The sequence below is a fragment of the Hyalella azteca genome, unplaced genomic scaffold (assembly GCF_000764305.2).
Source record: "Hyalella azteca isolate HAZT.00-mixed unplaced genomic scaffold, Hazt_2.0.2 contig14929, whole genome shotgun sequence".
In the NCBI taxonomy this organism is placed as follows: domain Eukaryota; kingdom Metazoa; phylum Arthropoda; class Malacostraca; order Amphipoda; family Hyalellidae; genus Hyalella; species Hyalella azteca.
This window is the reverse complement of record NW_025944795.1, coordinates 101,093-116,872: the sequence shown is the minus strand read 5'-3', so window position 1 is coordinate 116,872 and position 15,780 is coordinate 101,093. Positions and strand designations below refer to the sequence as shown.

General features: G+C 32.9%; 2 protein-coding genes across 2 annotated transcripts; both read left to right on the top strand.

Annotated features, from left to right (window-relative positions):
• The first annotated feature begins 294 nt into the window (after positions 1–294).
• On the top strand, positions 295–4,818 carry LOC108681092 (lactosylceramide 4-alpha-galactosyltransferase). The gene is made up of 6 exons (XM_018170078.2): positions 295–343; positions 1,861–1,929; positions 2,677–2,824; positions 3,354–3,449; positions 3,971–4,167; positions 4,676–4,818. Exons 1-6 carry the CDS (start codon positions 295–297, stop codon positions 4,816–4,818), a joined length of 702 nt encoding a protein of 233 aa, XP_018025567.1.
• A 464-nt stretch (positions 4,819–5,282) lies between these two features.
• LOC108681094 lies at positions 5,283–9,163 on the top strand. Its single transcript, XM_018170080.1, has 4 exons — positions 5,283–5,389; positions 6,871–7,021; positions 7,489–7,697; positions 8,786–9,163. The coding sequence occupies exons 1-4, from the start codon at positions 5,336–5,338 to the stop codon at positions 8,927–8,929; spliced, it is 558 nt and encodes a 185-aa protein (XP_018025569.1). The 5' UTR covers positions 5,283–5,335; the 3' UTR covers positions 8,930–9,163.
• Positions 9,164–15,780: the final 6,617 nt, after the last annotated feature.

The following is a 15,780-nucleotide window of genomic DNA, read 5'->3' as shown; positions in this document are numbered from 1 at the left end:
CCATTTGTCAACTAATAGCTGGACAATTATCCCATAAGCATATGAAAACGTGTAATATTGGTTTAAATGCTACAAATACGAATATGTTATAGTTCAGTTGCAAATACGTTACTATCAACATTTTCGTATGAACCTAACAGGGATTGCGCAACAATATAAGAGTGATGTCCAAAACTACTTGCTGAAGTCGCATTTTCTGACTACAAAGCTGAGGGAAAATAATTGTTTGGCTTTCTTATTTACATCGTGGCAGGGACAGCCTCCCGTACGAGGTTTCGCGTCAGTAGCAACTCGATGACCAAGCGTGACAGAGGACGAATGATGGGCTCTAGCAATAAATTAGGTAATAATTCTGCAATAAAACGTACTTCGGTACCATAATATTCATCTTTGTGTTAATGCGAGGAGTATCAGTCACCATTGAATTAATGAAAGTTAAATAAGACACCATTGTGTTTTTTGTAGTTGTACACCATATGGTGAATAATATAATATTGAGTTTATGCGCGTAACACTAATCATCATGGTATTCATGCAAGTAAGTTTGTTCATCATGGTGTAAATACAAGTAATCGTATTTATGCAAGTAATAGTTTTAACCATTGAGTTCATTTGCAAAAAAATTGCTTAGTCACAGAAGCAAATCCCTCCAAATGACAATAGAACGTGAAGATGTGTAGTAGTGGCCATTCATGACAAATCTGACTACAATATTTTCGATGTAGTAAATATTTAGGACAGATCAATAGCTCGATGTGAGGGCCTTTGGACGAAGAGTACGTGATACTCTGATTATTTCATTCAAGTATGAATTTATATTTCATCATCAATAAGTTCTATATTAAATTTCCGACTTACTTATTAACATTTTATTGTAATTTTTATCATGGCCCATTCCCCTTTACATACGTATCCATTTATTACGGCTCTTCATCGCGTTATTGTTAGTTTATTATCGCTTAGTTTTGCGTTAAATATTACCAAACTAAAGTAACCAGACTCAATATTTCCAAATATTTTCATTGTTCAAGGACTTATCAAAATGTCGTGATAATATCTTTGAGCCGACACGAACTAAAGACTTTCTAACTTCACATCGTGTCCTTCTTTAGATTGATCGAATAAAACTTAAATCATAGCGCCTTTAAATTAAACTTTTTTATTTAATTTAGTTACTTGCTGGGTGTCTGCTAACAATCATCATGAAAGGATGGCAACTCTTCTTTATGAAAATAGTAAATTTTGATTGAAATTGAAAATGAATTCACCATTTTGCGTACTTTTTCTAGAAGCAGAGTGCTGCATTGGACTTGAAATATAATATTTTCCTCGACTCTTGGATGTAAATATCAGCATGCCTCATTAATATTCAAATTCAAAGGCTAGAGACAAACGACTACTTCTGGCGCCAAATCCATTGCAAACTACAGACCAGTTAGCTTTGAACCTAAATTGCTTCATTAGTGTTATTAGATACTTTTTCTTCCATGTAACATAAAAATACGGCCTAAACTTCAAGCCGATTGCTTCTTTGCAATAGATATTCCAATCTAAGACAACGAACATGAATAGTAACGAAACAACTGTGGCAATAATATATCAATATTTCGACATACCGAAACAACCTTCCATATTACGTCAGACAAGTATTCCTATAGTTATCCTCGAGCGAGCTAAAAAAATAATGATTAAAAGGACATTAATATAATAATGATGATAATTACAATTTCACTAACATTACTGACATTTTATTGCAATTTTTACTAACATTTCTAACAAATTTTAGTCATTTAATTCTTAGGTTGATTATATTGATTGTTTTTATCCCATCATATTGATTGCATTTATCGTGCTCAACAGATTTATCAGGGTGGCTAATTGTGATCATGCTCGGCATCGCAGTGACAGTTATGTTCGCAATTTTACGAGGTGATTTTGATTTACAATAAGACATTTACATATTACATTGCATTTGTCATGATATAAATGGCATGATATTTCTAGTGAAGGATATGCTTCGGATTCTATAGTGCATGAACAAATCCTGCTAGTTGTTCCATAAATTTACGCGAGAATTTTCATTCAAAATTTCAGTGCTTATACAAAAAAGTCTGTTAGGACAGAAAATTTATGACAGACATTTTTGAACAAACAGTATAAATATCATAAATACCTAACCTGTATAAATTGAATCAAAATCAAAGCGTGTATAAATGACTCTGATTACAATTTATTGCAGTAATATTACAAACAATTACTATGGTTTGCAAAAACTCAAGTTATTTATTGACCGAGAATAGTCTATTGCAGTAATATTATAAACTATTCCTATGATTTGCAAAAAAATTAAGCTATTTAATGACTGAGAATGCAGTCTATTGCAGTAATTTTATAAACTATCACTATGATTTGTAAAAAATTAAGCTATTTAATGACTGAGAATACAGTCTATTGCAGTAATTTTATAAACTATCACTATGATTTGTAAAAGATTAAGCTATTTAATGAATGAGAATATAGTCTATTGCAGTAATTTTATAAACTATCACTATGATTCGTAAAAAACTCCTATTATTTAAAGACTCTGATTACAATATATTGCAGTAATATAACAAACTATTGCTATGGTTTGCAAAATTCATATTATTTAACGACTCTGAGAACAATTTATTGCAGAAGTTCCAAATAAAGAAATCAAGCGGCGAAGGGAAGCCTACGGTTACGGTGAGAAGCAAGATCCCGGACCGCTCTCCGCGCCCCCCACCGTTGGCTGCTTACCTGGAGTCAATGATCCGGCACTAAAAAGTCTTCCGCGTTTGTACGTGTGAGTAAAACTGTAAAACTTATCATCTATTGTTACATTATAATATATCTTCAACATATCTCCTATGCCTCAAGGCAACAACATGTTGGATTGAGGAAATTTTCTTCACAACATCTAGATATGTTTCTCTGTGAATTCAAGTTCAATTCAGTCTTTCGCGTTTATAGATGTGAGTAAAATACTCTTGACTGTGCCAAGTCTGCAGGTAAAAGATGCATTTCATGATCGTCTTCTATAAAGTTAACTTGAAAATACACAGAGAGACATGTGTGAAACTTTCATCGCGAAATCTTAAAACTATTCCCCTGAAATTCAGGAGCACTTGAAATTTTTACAGTCCAGCTAAAGACTTATGTCACACACTCGACTTCAGCTTCAATGAAACAGACAAGTAAAAAACTTGGTGAAGTAACTGAATTTTCCAAATACGCGTATAGTTTTTCTTCGTGAGTTGTATTTATTTATTTTTGGTATGAGTTGTATTTATTTTTTCCATTTTTATAAATAGTGTCATGCTTTGAATTGACAGAGACGTGGCCCCCGACCCTGCCGAGCAGAACATTTACATGATGGACTTAAGCCTAAAGTCCAACATCACGAGCAAAACATTGTGCTCCATTGAAAGGCAAGTGTACTCGCTTTATACTAATTTAAACTAGTAATAAACTAGTGAGTAATAGAAACAAATAATTTCTGTTCCGATCGTTTGGTCAGATATTTTATTTTCAGGGCAATTCAAACCTTAGAACCTAATACAGAAACACTGAAAAATTGTTTAAATCGTATTATTCACCTTAATGATGTAATCACCCTTAAAAATTTCAAAATTGAAGGAATAATTTTCACCTATATAGTTCAATTGCCGTTAAGTGAATGTACATATAACACAAGGTAGAAACCTCATCTTAGCTCTGATCTAACACCATCGGTATCAGAAGTTGAAACTCTTTTCACTCTCGAATTAAAGTTTTTATGTCACACTGAGTGTTCCATGAGCATTGTTCAAAGAAACTTAATTTGTCTCTGATTAACCACAAATATCTGCCTATGCGAGCTTTGTTCATTTTGTTGTGTATACATTAATTTTATATTTCCAATACAAATTAATCTCTGAGATTTGAAAAAAAAATTATTTTGATGGCTCAGCATGTGCACCGTGAACGGCGACGCTCACGTCTGGTTGCTGGTGACGCGCGAGAAATTGCACGCTTCGACCGCCGCAAGTTTGCGGAATTTGCAGGAAATTTGCCAGCGTCTCTGCGTGGCGCACATGAACGTGCGCGTTGTCATGCGTGACACTCCTGCGCATGCGTTACTTGAGTCTGACTCTTTCTGGAATACATGTAAGTGGTTGGTCTTGTGAATGGTACAATCAAAACTTGCTTAACCCTCTACCGCCTGACATGAGTAACCGGAGCAATATTGTCACGCGCCAACTTCCCAAAAAGGATACGTTCTAGTGAACGCAAAATGACTTGCACTGATGGTTGCTGCCACGTACGACAACTTTAAAATGTTCTCTGTTGCGTACAAACGTCCTCAGTTGCTACACTTAGTAGTTTACTTGTAATTTAAGTAGAAAGTTATGTTCCCCGAGAGTGACATACTGCGATAGTGGTATAAGTACTCGTAACGGTCCAAGTACACGCAGCGGCTATTGTACACGTAGCGGCTTTTGTACACGTAGCGGCCCATTTCTTGTCTCTAATTGGTGGACTTACTGTAAAACACAGTCAGCGATTGACTGACGAAGTAACGAATGCTTTTTATACTATACAGTGCTGCTCAATTTATTTACATATATTCGCTATTATTGCGTGCCATCGCTTGACAATGAGAGTTTTTTTACAGTATACCTGCTACCTCACTTGAGCGACCTGCTACGATACGCAGTCGTGTACAACTCGGGAGGAATGTACGTCGACTACGACATCATAGCTCTGCGACCCTTTAAAAAAAATTCAATAAATTTTTACGGATCTGAGGTAATGTAATGAATAAGAAAATAATTCCTAACAAATATAAAAATATTTTTTTAAAGTGATAGTTTCGTTTACTTCATTTAGAGTAGTTGCGCTACATCTGTTTATTCTTTGCAAGACTAATTTATTACTATTGACCCATTATTTGGGCCTTGATGGGTTCATAACCACAAAAGTGAACACAGTTAATTCACTTAATTTACCAATTAAACACGACATGTGAGCATTCTAACTAATAATTGAGGCATTCTCTCAATGCCCTTAAATTCGTTCCAGTGGTTCCGTAATCGATATTGTACCTCACATTCCCGTAGGTATTTCCTTAAGTTAATTGTACATTAATTGTAATTGGACATTAGTAAGTGTCAAAATGGATAGTGCAGCGGACTCTTCCATCGGGGTCCTAGCAATTAATTATCATTAGGCATTAATAGCAAGTAATTTTAATTCAATAATAATTTTTTTTCATCAGGATGACGAAGGCACAATTGTTGGCTGTTCGTTGTTCCATTTCGAGCGCCACCATCCGATGCCGAGACGACTACTGCGCTTCATTGCTGACAGTTACTGGCCCTTCTTGAGTGTAAGTATAAATTATTTCGTAACCATCTTTTTAATGTACCAAATTCCGTAGCTTTAATTAGTGCGTGTAATAAGTAGGGGATTGAATCGCAACAAAGAAGGAATCGATAGGAATGAGTACTTTAGTAAAGGCAATAGTTTCTTTAGTTTTTGTTCGATGGTCATGCTACGTCTGTTTACTCCTCACATTGTGAATGATTAAATATTATTAACCAATAATTTGGACCTATAAAAACTAGCGATTTTATTTAGTAAACATAATTTTATTGACTGTCATTATGGAGATATTCGCAATGTTAAATGAATTGTAAAGCTTTGCGTTTTTGTAATAAATGCTCTATAGATTCACAGTGCAATGAAGGGATGAATCGATTTAGAAATTTTTATGTAGCTGTCAGAAGCTGCCCTTACAATAATTTTTAGCTATTTTTTTAGTATAAAAGTCATAACTAGAACTTTACCGGATATTGATTAGAGGTTCTATTTTTAACTAACAATTAAAAAAAACTTGTGATATAATCAATCTAATACGGAAAGGGCTACAAAAGAAAACATTTTCTTATTAAAGGTATTAAATGTAGCGCTTAAATTTAAGTCCGTGTACTTTAATTGTTATTTCAAGAAAAAAAATATTTCAATCGATTCCAATGCGTGGTTTAGAATACTTCCTTATATGAGGCAAATAGGTTCTTTTTAATTTAATCGGTTTTATAAGTGTATAGAGCTTGTTGAAAAGTAGGTTTCACTACTGGACCATCCACTCGACGAAATGTTTCGTTCAGGCAGTTTTCTTGTCGTAAATTGGGTCCCGTAAAGGTTTATTTTTGTATAGCTTTTGTTGGAATGTTTGCCTAAAGTAGCTTGTGCAGATAACCAGACTCGTTAATCCGGTTGTACATGTATGTATATTCATATTGATCCGGTTGATGAACAAAAAAAAAGCTTAACATAGTATCTAAATAGTTTTGAGACACAAACACGGCTTTAAACTGTAGCATAATAGTTTTGCTGCCCGAAGCACAGTTTTACACAGCAAAACAGTAGTTTTGATGCCAGAAACACAGTGCACAGCGATTTTTGCTGCCACACAGGCGCTTAAAATGAAGGATTTGTTATTTTGTTCTATTTTGATAGACTTCAACCGATGCTTGTCAGATTAATGAACAATTAAAGATTGGCAACTCAAGTGCTGTGATTCAGAAAAAACGTCGAAAATTTCTGAAAATTTTCATTTCTATCTACAAATTTTTGACTAGTGTAAGGCCCGCTGTGTACTAAGCAATGCTTAAGTTGAAGAGAATTTTCAACTACCATTGAGATAATTTGGCCTAAATTTATTCAGTTAACATGATTTGAATGGTTTCCACTTGTAGTATAGAAATATATTATCTAGACATTATAAAATAAATCTCTGTGTTATTACTAAAAAAACTTTAATGCATCTATATATTCCAACAATTATAACATAGTCTAATCTTACAGGGAATTTTGTATAATGCTGTTGGCCCAATGGGCATAAGCAACTTCATGAGAAGTAATAAATGCACTAGGAATGTCATCACGCCCCAAAACGCCCCAGCCAAATATCCCGCGCCCGATGAGCAAATTGGACAACGCTTGGTTATCAGCAATGGTACTAATTTAATTTAAATTAAAACTCTAGTACTAGTCGAGCAAAAACTATGAGTGGAAGAGCAGTATTAATATTCTTTGCCTGTCTCGTTTTATAGCAGTCAACGGTCAGTCGGGTTTAGACAACCGGGCTTTTGCCACGTGGAGGATGCAAGTAATAAATGCTATCAATAATTTCAAGCTTCACTGACGGAATTTTGCATATGGTTGCCGAATGGCAGCTATAGTTTCATTTTGATTATTCAAATACGATAATTTAGAATTTCTCGAACATGTCGTACTGGAAATGGGTCGAACTTAAACGTACATAAAATCTTTTAATAATTATTTAACTAAATTAAATTAATTATAATTGAAAGACGATTTGTACAATATCACATCAATATATTTCTTCACATATAAGCCAGCGGCTAATCACAATTATTTGTCTTAAACATTTGAATGAATCGTTCCGGCATTATTTTTCAGATTCACAACTCAGCGGGAAAAGGTTGACAAGAAAAGAATCAAAAGTGAGGAACATGGCAAACACGACACTATTGACTGATAATGATGATGAAGAAAAGTTCAACTGCACTATCGACGTTTACGCAAAGACAGCTCACCATCCTGTGTACTATATCAGCAGCCACGCATTGTTTCATAGTGACAAGGCGTTAGTGGGCCCCGATGATGTCGTAAGTATAGTGAATTAAATCGTTAGTCTCGTAGGTACTGTCGTAAGTTGCGATGTTAGCAGCGGAATTACTTAGGATGTTATTTTGAGTTAGTTAATTTGGTAAGAATTGATTGCATAAATAAGTATTTACAGGTGATTTTTCAACGTTTTATCTTATGTGCTTCTAATTCATTTTTTCAGACATTTTTTGAACGACTTTTCCAGCAACTGATTAAAATTTACAAATTAACACTCAATATCAAATCTATTACCGGTTAGTTCCAACACTTAGGACACTCTTTTTCTCATAATTTAAACGGAACAACTGCTAAAATTTTATCTGCCAATTTAACTCATTGAGGCATTGTAATTCATGAAAAGGACATTATTCTTTAAAAAGTGAAAAGGACATTCTTATGTCCATTATTTCAGCTGATGGTGAATTAGATGAATAAACGAACATTGAAAATAAAGTACAGTAAAATCGTGAATTGAATATAAAGTTGCGAATTATAATTCAGACAGTGAACACGTGATATTATAAAATGCATTAAAGCGACAATACTATTTTAGACAATAAAATATTAATGTGTATTAATCATTTTGCTACAAATTCTGCAACAAACTCATTTTCTATGAAACCTGTGCATATGTACAATGGAAACTGCAGTTCTTCGCAAAGAATTAATTCGAAACCTTCCTGTTTTTTGTTTTTAAAAAATCAATCAAGCTGCCATATTAAAATCAACACATTAATTAGATAAAAACATAATTTATTTAATGCAATATTTTTTGTATAAAAAACATAAGTTTAAACAACGCCTGGTATTTACAGCCTAAAAACGCTTATTTTACTTGAACTTAAATCTGTACCTGCGGTGTGCTTCGACGAAATTTCCAATGCAGTTAAAAATTAAATGATTTATTTGAAACAAAAACTATTAAAGATGTTCAATTCAGTTACTGTACAACAGTCTTAATTCAATTCAGTTACTGTTGTCTTAAAAAACATAAATTTTAACGCATGGTATTAACAGCAAGTGTTGACTAGACTAACTTACTGTTAACTAAAAAATTTTAACTAAACCTAAATCTTCGTCCCAACAGATATTCCCGGGCAGCTTTACAGTTGAGTTGTACAGCTCTTTCACGAGTTCCATTCCTTCAGAAGACGGCAGCGTCATGGATTTCATCGCACAGAAAACTTGTCCGCGCACTCACTCCAAATGTCCAAGTCTTCTTCGCAAATAATTTCCGTTTACATTTTCATTCTTTACAACAGAAACTCTTTCCGTCAGATATTTCAACTGTTATTCATTTATTTCTTTACCGCTGGTTTTTACTTTCAAAATTGTATCAGGTGTAGAGTAAAAATTGTATCAGGCGTAGGGTAAAAATTGCATCAGGTGTAGGGTAAAAATTGCTTCAGGTGTAGAGTAAAAATTGTATCAGGTGTAGGGTAACAATTGCATCAGGTGTAGGGTAAAAATTACTATCAGGTGTAGGGTAAAAATTGCTTCAGGTGTAGAGTAAAAATTGTATCAGGTGTAGGGTAACAATTGCATCAGGTGTAGGGTAAAAATTACTTCAGGTATAGAGTAAAAATTGTATCAGGTGTAGGGTAAAAATAGCATCAGGTGTAGAGTAAAGTTTGTACCAGGTGTAGGGTAAAAATTGTACCAGGTGTAGGGTAAAACTTGTATCAGGTATAGGGTAAAAATTTTATCAGAGGTAGCGTAATAGATAACTTCTCGTAGAAGACTTTTTTCACACTCATTATTAGTTTTCAAATCTTTTATGCTACTCATATCTAATTAAACTTGCAGAAGTATTATTTTTAAAACGAAAAACAAAATAATCACCTTTTCAGGTGCAAATTGGACTATCGTACTCATAAGATATCAAAAGGTAAATTTTCTTAATATAAACTCCTCAATTGGGTGATTGGATATTCGTTAACATCAACCCTCACCTTCGTTTTTTAGATTAATCGAACTCTTATTCATGATCAAATGAATTACTTTGAACTATCAATGCATTACTTGATAAAATAGTAGTAAGTATATAATAACGTTACACACCAATCATCCGAGTACATAAACAAAGCAGTAGGTAACAAATCTTATGCACGGTCTATTTGCTCTTAATTACCAAAAATAACAATGACTGCCAATTTAACATTCTTCTGTCTTGCGACGTCACATTTTTTTGATAAAAACTGCTGTAACGCGGTACGGCCAAGAGATTGACGAATCTATTGGTGCAAAGATTCACAAATTGGCTCCTTCTTTCAGATTATTGTATATTTTATGAAGTTTAATATTTAGGCTTGAGTTGGGCCGATTTCCAGAACAAAATGTGCTTGAAATTCTGAAATAAATATTTATATGCACCCGGAATGAGTGTTAAATCCTAATAATAGGTATGTATTCGAGCTTAACTAATAACTCAATTACAGGGAAAATTCATCTCTTTTGATACAAACGTTTAAGAGACCAATAATCGGTTCCAATAATGCTAATACAAACGTTTATAGACCAATAAGACAAACGTTTAAGAGACAAATAATAATATGGATAAAAAATTGAACAATGTCGACTCAATTGACTACCTATGAAGAAAATTGTAAGAAAAAAAACGACCAGATAATTATATTTATTTAAAATTTTAAGAAAATGCAGGTTATTTGCATCATTCACGCTAATTTTTTAAACTAAACATCCGTTCAATTAAGACCACATTAAGAAAGCACAAACCTACAAAATTGTGGCGTAAGGAAAAAAATTGTAGCATAAATAAAAATTCGCATAAAATTCCAACTTTTTTAATAAGCTCGTCTAAAGTTTGCATTATAGATACGATCCTGTGACAAGATACCCCACTGGTCGTAAAATTTCAGCCATACTGAGCATTTATTTTGCATAAGGTTTTGTTAGCAAAAATAACGCCCTGGACGACAGAAGTACGGTTGTTGTTTTTTTTTTTCAAGCCAAAAATTCCCAGTAAGAAGGACTAGGATGTCAACCGAACGTGCAAATTAGCATAAACTCTATTGCAAATTCCCTCACATCACTCCGTTTGTAAAAAAAGTTGAAGGAAGGGCTTACCCAGACAATCGAGAAGAGACATTGTTGTTCCCTGAATTTATCGCTGAGTCACTAGCGATAAATGCTGACCGTTTTAGGTGCGCGAGATCGCTGTCTAGTGGACACCTCAAGTCAACTCGAGATTTCCACAGCAAAATAATATCAACTCGAGATTTTCACTGCAACATAATATCAATTCGAGATATCCACTGCAACGTAAAATCAACTTCAGATTTCCACTGCAACATAATATCAACTCGAGATTTCCACTGCAAAATAATATCAATTTGTCATTTATTTAGAATAATGGGAAACATGAGATTTTAATGAAACGCGCAAACGTCAATCGAAATCGAAAAAAATCTAAGGTATTATTCATATAAATTTGTGGTGAAATTGAAGACCAATACGTTTCGAAAATGAAAATGGACACTGAATGGATCCATTAAACATAAATCCATAGAACACGAAAATGATTAGAAAAAAAATTGCCTTCACATGTCTAGGACATGTTTGGCACTAGGCTAAGGAGAAAAATGCTTGGCAACGAAAAAGTTCATGACATCAGCTGAAAAATCAGATAAAAAAGTAAAATAATCAGATAAAAATATTCTTGGCAGGACAACACTTCTCTTTAACTTCGCTTCTTGTTTGTATGTCTGTCTGTCTGTCTGCTACAAATCTTATAATCTAAATTTAACACACTTCTACTTATCCTATTGATCTGAAATTTTGCACACTTGCGTAAAGTTGGAGACAATGAAAGAATCGAATGACACAATAAATGATTTTAGAAATAATTTTTTTTCCAATTTTAAAAATTTTGAAAATAATTTTGTCAGCTACAAATCTTATAAATGATATTTGACAAACTTTTACCTGTCCAATTGATCTGAAATTTTGCACACTTGTGTGAAGTCGGAGGCAATGAATGAATCAATTGACAGAATAAATAATTTTGAAATTTTTTTTGTATATTAAAAAATTGAAAAATTAATTTTTTTAATATTCGAAAATAAAATGAGAAATTCATTGTACATGTGTAACATCGGAGACCCTGGAGTCTTTAGAATTTTTGTCTTTAATAAGTGTTTTTAAACGTATATTATTTGAGATTTAAGGATACAAACGCACTGTACACTGGATATAAAAAATAGAGAGACTGTTAAATTAGTGTATTTTCCATTGGAAATAGTTATCTGTAAAGGAAATTCAATTTTAAATAATATTTTCGCCGTAATACTTGCAAATAGTCTAAATAACACACAAAAAATAATGGTTGAATGTAATGCTTGCTGCCTTTTTGCTGATATTTTTATTTGTTCTTGATTCTCATTAGAACAAATTGTTAACAACGAATGAGGCAACTGAACGATTTCTTTTACTAATCATATTTTTTAATTATCCGCTGGAAATAAAACATTAGCTACCTTAGCTGTGTTCGCATTAGCATATGACTGTATACGCATAACCTTGAAACATTGAAACTATTTTCCGATTGATTATTATTATTTTACTTTATTTATTTATTTCTTTTTTTTTTTTTTTTGTTTGAAGCGGAGACCGAGTAATTTTCCTATAATTTAGAAAATTGCCACCTACCAGCTGGGAAAAAAATCCAAGGAAATATACTGAAGGCTTGCTTGCATGTGACTCGGTAACACCAGTGTTTATCGTGTCAATGTTTTTTGGTTGTTTCACTACTTTTTATTAACATCCTATGAATAAAAGGTTAAATCTATAAAATCTATCATGGCTCAAGCTTCAGCCTTGAACAATTCTATTCTAAAACATTAGTACATTAATTATTTTTAATGTTTATTATTATATTTATTATTATATTTATTATTTTTTTATTATTATATTTATTAATATTGTTTATATTATTATTAATTATTTTAATGCAACATTTATTAAATAAATACTGCAAAGCAATACCAGCAGAAATGACAGCAAATCAAACTTCAGACTGACTGTGAAATAAGGGCAAAGCAAACTTCAGACTGACTGTAAAACAACAACAAATCAAACATCAGACTGACTGTGAAATAACAGCCAAGAAAGCTTCAGACTGACTGTGAAATAACAGTTAACAAAACTTCAGACTGTCTGTGAAATAACAGTAAATTAAACTTCAGACTGGCTGTGTAATAACAGTAAATTAAACTCCAGACTGGCTGGGAAATGACAGCAAAACAAACTTCACAGACTGACTGTGAAATAAAAGTCAATGAAACTTTAGACTGGCTGTGAAATAAAAGTCAATGAAACTTCAGAGGGGCCATTAAATAACAGTCAATGAAACTTCAGACTGACTGTGAAATAACAGCCAATAAAGCTTCAGACTGGTTGTGAAATGACAGTAAATCAAACTTCAGACTGACTGTGAAATAAAAGTCAATGAAACGTCAGATTAGCGGTGAAATAAAAGTCAATGAATATTCAGACTGGCTATAAAATAACAGTCAATGAAACTTCAGATGGACTGTGGAATAACAGTAAGGAATGGTAACGAATCCATAATAACGAATGTTCTAACAATTCCAGTTCTTTTTCAGTGATAAAAATAAAAATTTATTTTTAGTTATGCTCTCTTAATTGTTTTTTCAGCTGTAATAATTGCAGCAAGTTGTCAATTAAAAGTTGTGTAAAATTTATTCTTGTTTTGTGTATGCATGGAAGTCGAGAGGAGAAATAATGTTGAAATCATTATATACTTGGAGATATTTTTTGCATAGATTTCACTATTAACACTTATTTAAATAGATTACACCATATTTACTTTTATTTTGCAATTTTATAATGTAGATATAATCGCAACATTATATTGTTACCTGGCGCTATATGTATGATCTTAGAGGTTAATTAACTCATTGCATACACATGTCATCCACTGAGTACGTTTGTTTCTCATTGCAGAGACATTTTCTTCGATCATATTTTTACCTAAAAACTTGTCATGATAAATTTCTTGAGTTGGTGATGACAATAGCATTTTTTTATGCTCTTGATAAATTTCTTGAGTTGGTGATGACAATAGCATTTTTTATTATATTACTGAACCAGATATGGCGATTTCATTTTGACAAACATGGACTACTGTATCATCAACCCGGCACTTGATGATCCTCTGAAAATTATTAATGTGTAACAGAGTAAAGCAAGATATAATATATAATAGAGTTCAAAGCAGCCGATGGGTGAACCTTTTTTTTGATGGTGGACGTGTTGCTTTGTGCGAAAACTGTTTTTTTTTTTCACGCACTCCACGAACTTTCCAGACTACAGTGGCAAAGCAGCCTCCTCTGAGGTAGGACGTCAGTGGGTTGACGCCAATATTATTTTTATGACAATCTTATATTGATTTGTGTGTGACTAATACTTAAAACCGTAAATATATAGGGGCTGTTGGGGCGCTTATCGAGGTTACTTATCTTGTCGGTTATTACCTGAACCTGAAAATTTATTCATAGTAAAAGAAAAAAGAATAGTTAGGCTTTGCATAAGTGAGAAGAAATAATTTGACTAATGATTGATGTATGACAGTTAAATTCATATATACGAGTATAAATCAAATTGACAATACGCGAAAATCTTTTTTTTTAATATTTTGAAACGAGAATGTAATGAGAGCTATATTAAAGTTAATAGAGTCAGTATAAAGTTTATACAAATTTAGGATTTGATTAGGTTTTTCTATATCCATCAATGAATGAGCCTTTTTATGAGCTGGATTCAAGATAACGAGTTTCTGATGTTGCATGGATCGTCAATCCCGAGCAACACCATAAAACCTACAAGTTAATTATCAATTAGTAATCTGTGAAAAATATTTATTTTTAACCGGCTGGCCTCCGTGTTATTGAATTTAATTTCGAGCCAACCTAAATTGTGCTTCAATGTGGCGTTCAATAAAGAAATGCATTGTATAATAATTGAGAGTTTTAAATTCTTTAAAAAGAAATATGTTGAATAAACTGGTATATTTACAATGCGTCACTCTAATCATAAATTTCGATTTCAACTTGAATTGACGCAACGAGAAATTTTTGCAAGATTTTAAAATTTAATACCAAAACACATATACAAATTTTCCCAACAAATGCTCAACAAATTTCCTATCGTATATCCTATGCGAAACCTTGAACCAATGATGACAGATTTTCTCACTTAATTTTTGATTACTCGCATTAAATTTACGTATAAAATTATTACAATTTTTCATTTTTAATTTTTAATTTAATATTTTTAAATTTTATCTAAAAAAGTTTTTTTTTATTTCTTATATTATTATTATTTGAAATAATAATAATTATTTCATCAAGAAAATAAAACACAGCCAGTCTGAAGTTGCATTTAATGCTATTTCAAAATCCGCCTGAAGTTTCATTATCTAAAAAAATTTATTCCGTTGTAAATTCTAATAATTTACAAATTCTGTTCATCGTTCGTTCAGATGATCGACATGAAGCTCGTCGCTGGGCTGGCAGTCCTCGCAAGCTACGGGGCGGGCGTCTGCTCGTTCCAGCGCACGCCTCTGGACTTTTCTCCGAAGGAGGGCGGCGTCGATCAAACTTCGGTCTATTACCCCTATAAGTCCCCATTGGTGCTTAATGCTGTAAGTCCACTATTTTTGTTCAGTGCTGCAAGTCCCCATTGGTGCTTCTGTAAGTTCATTATTAGTGTTCAGTGCTGTAAGTCCATTATTAGTGTTCAGTGCTGTAAGTCCATTATTAGTGTTACAGTGCTGTAAGTCCATTTTTAGGGTTCAGTGCTGTAAGTCCATTATTATTGGTATTCAAAGCTGTAAGTCCATTAATGGTGTTCAGTGCTGTAAGTCCATTATTAGTGTTCAGTGCTGCAAGTCCATTATTAGTGTTCAGTGCTGTAATTCCATTAATGGTGTTCAGTGCTGTAAGTCCATTATTGGCGTTCAGTGCTGTAATTCCATTAATGGTGTTCAGTGCTGTAAGTCCCTTAATGGTAGTCAGTGCTGTAATTACATTAATGGTGTTC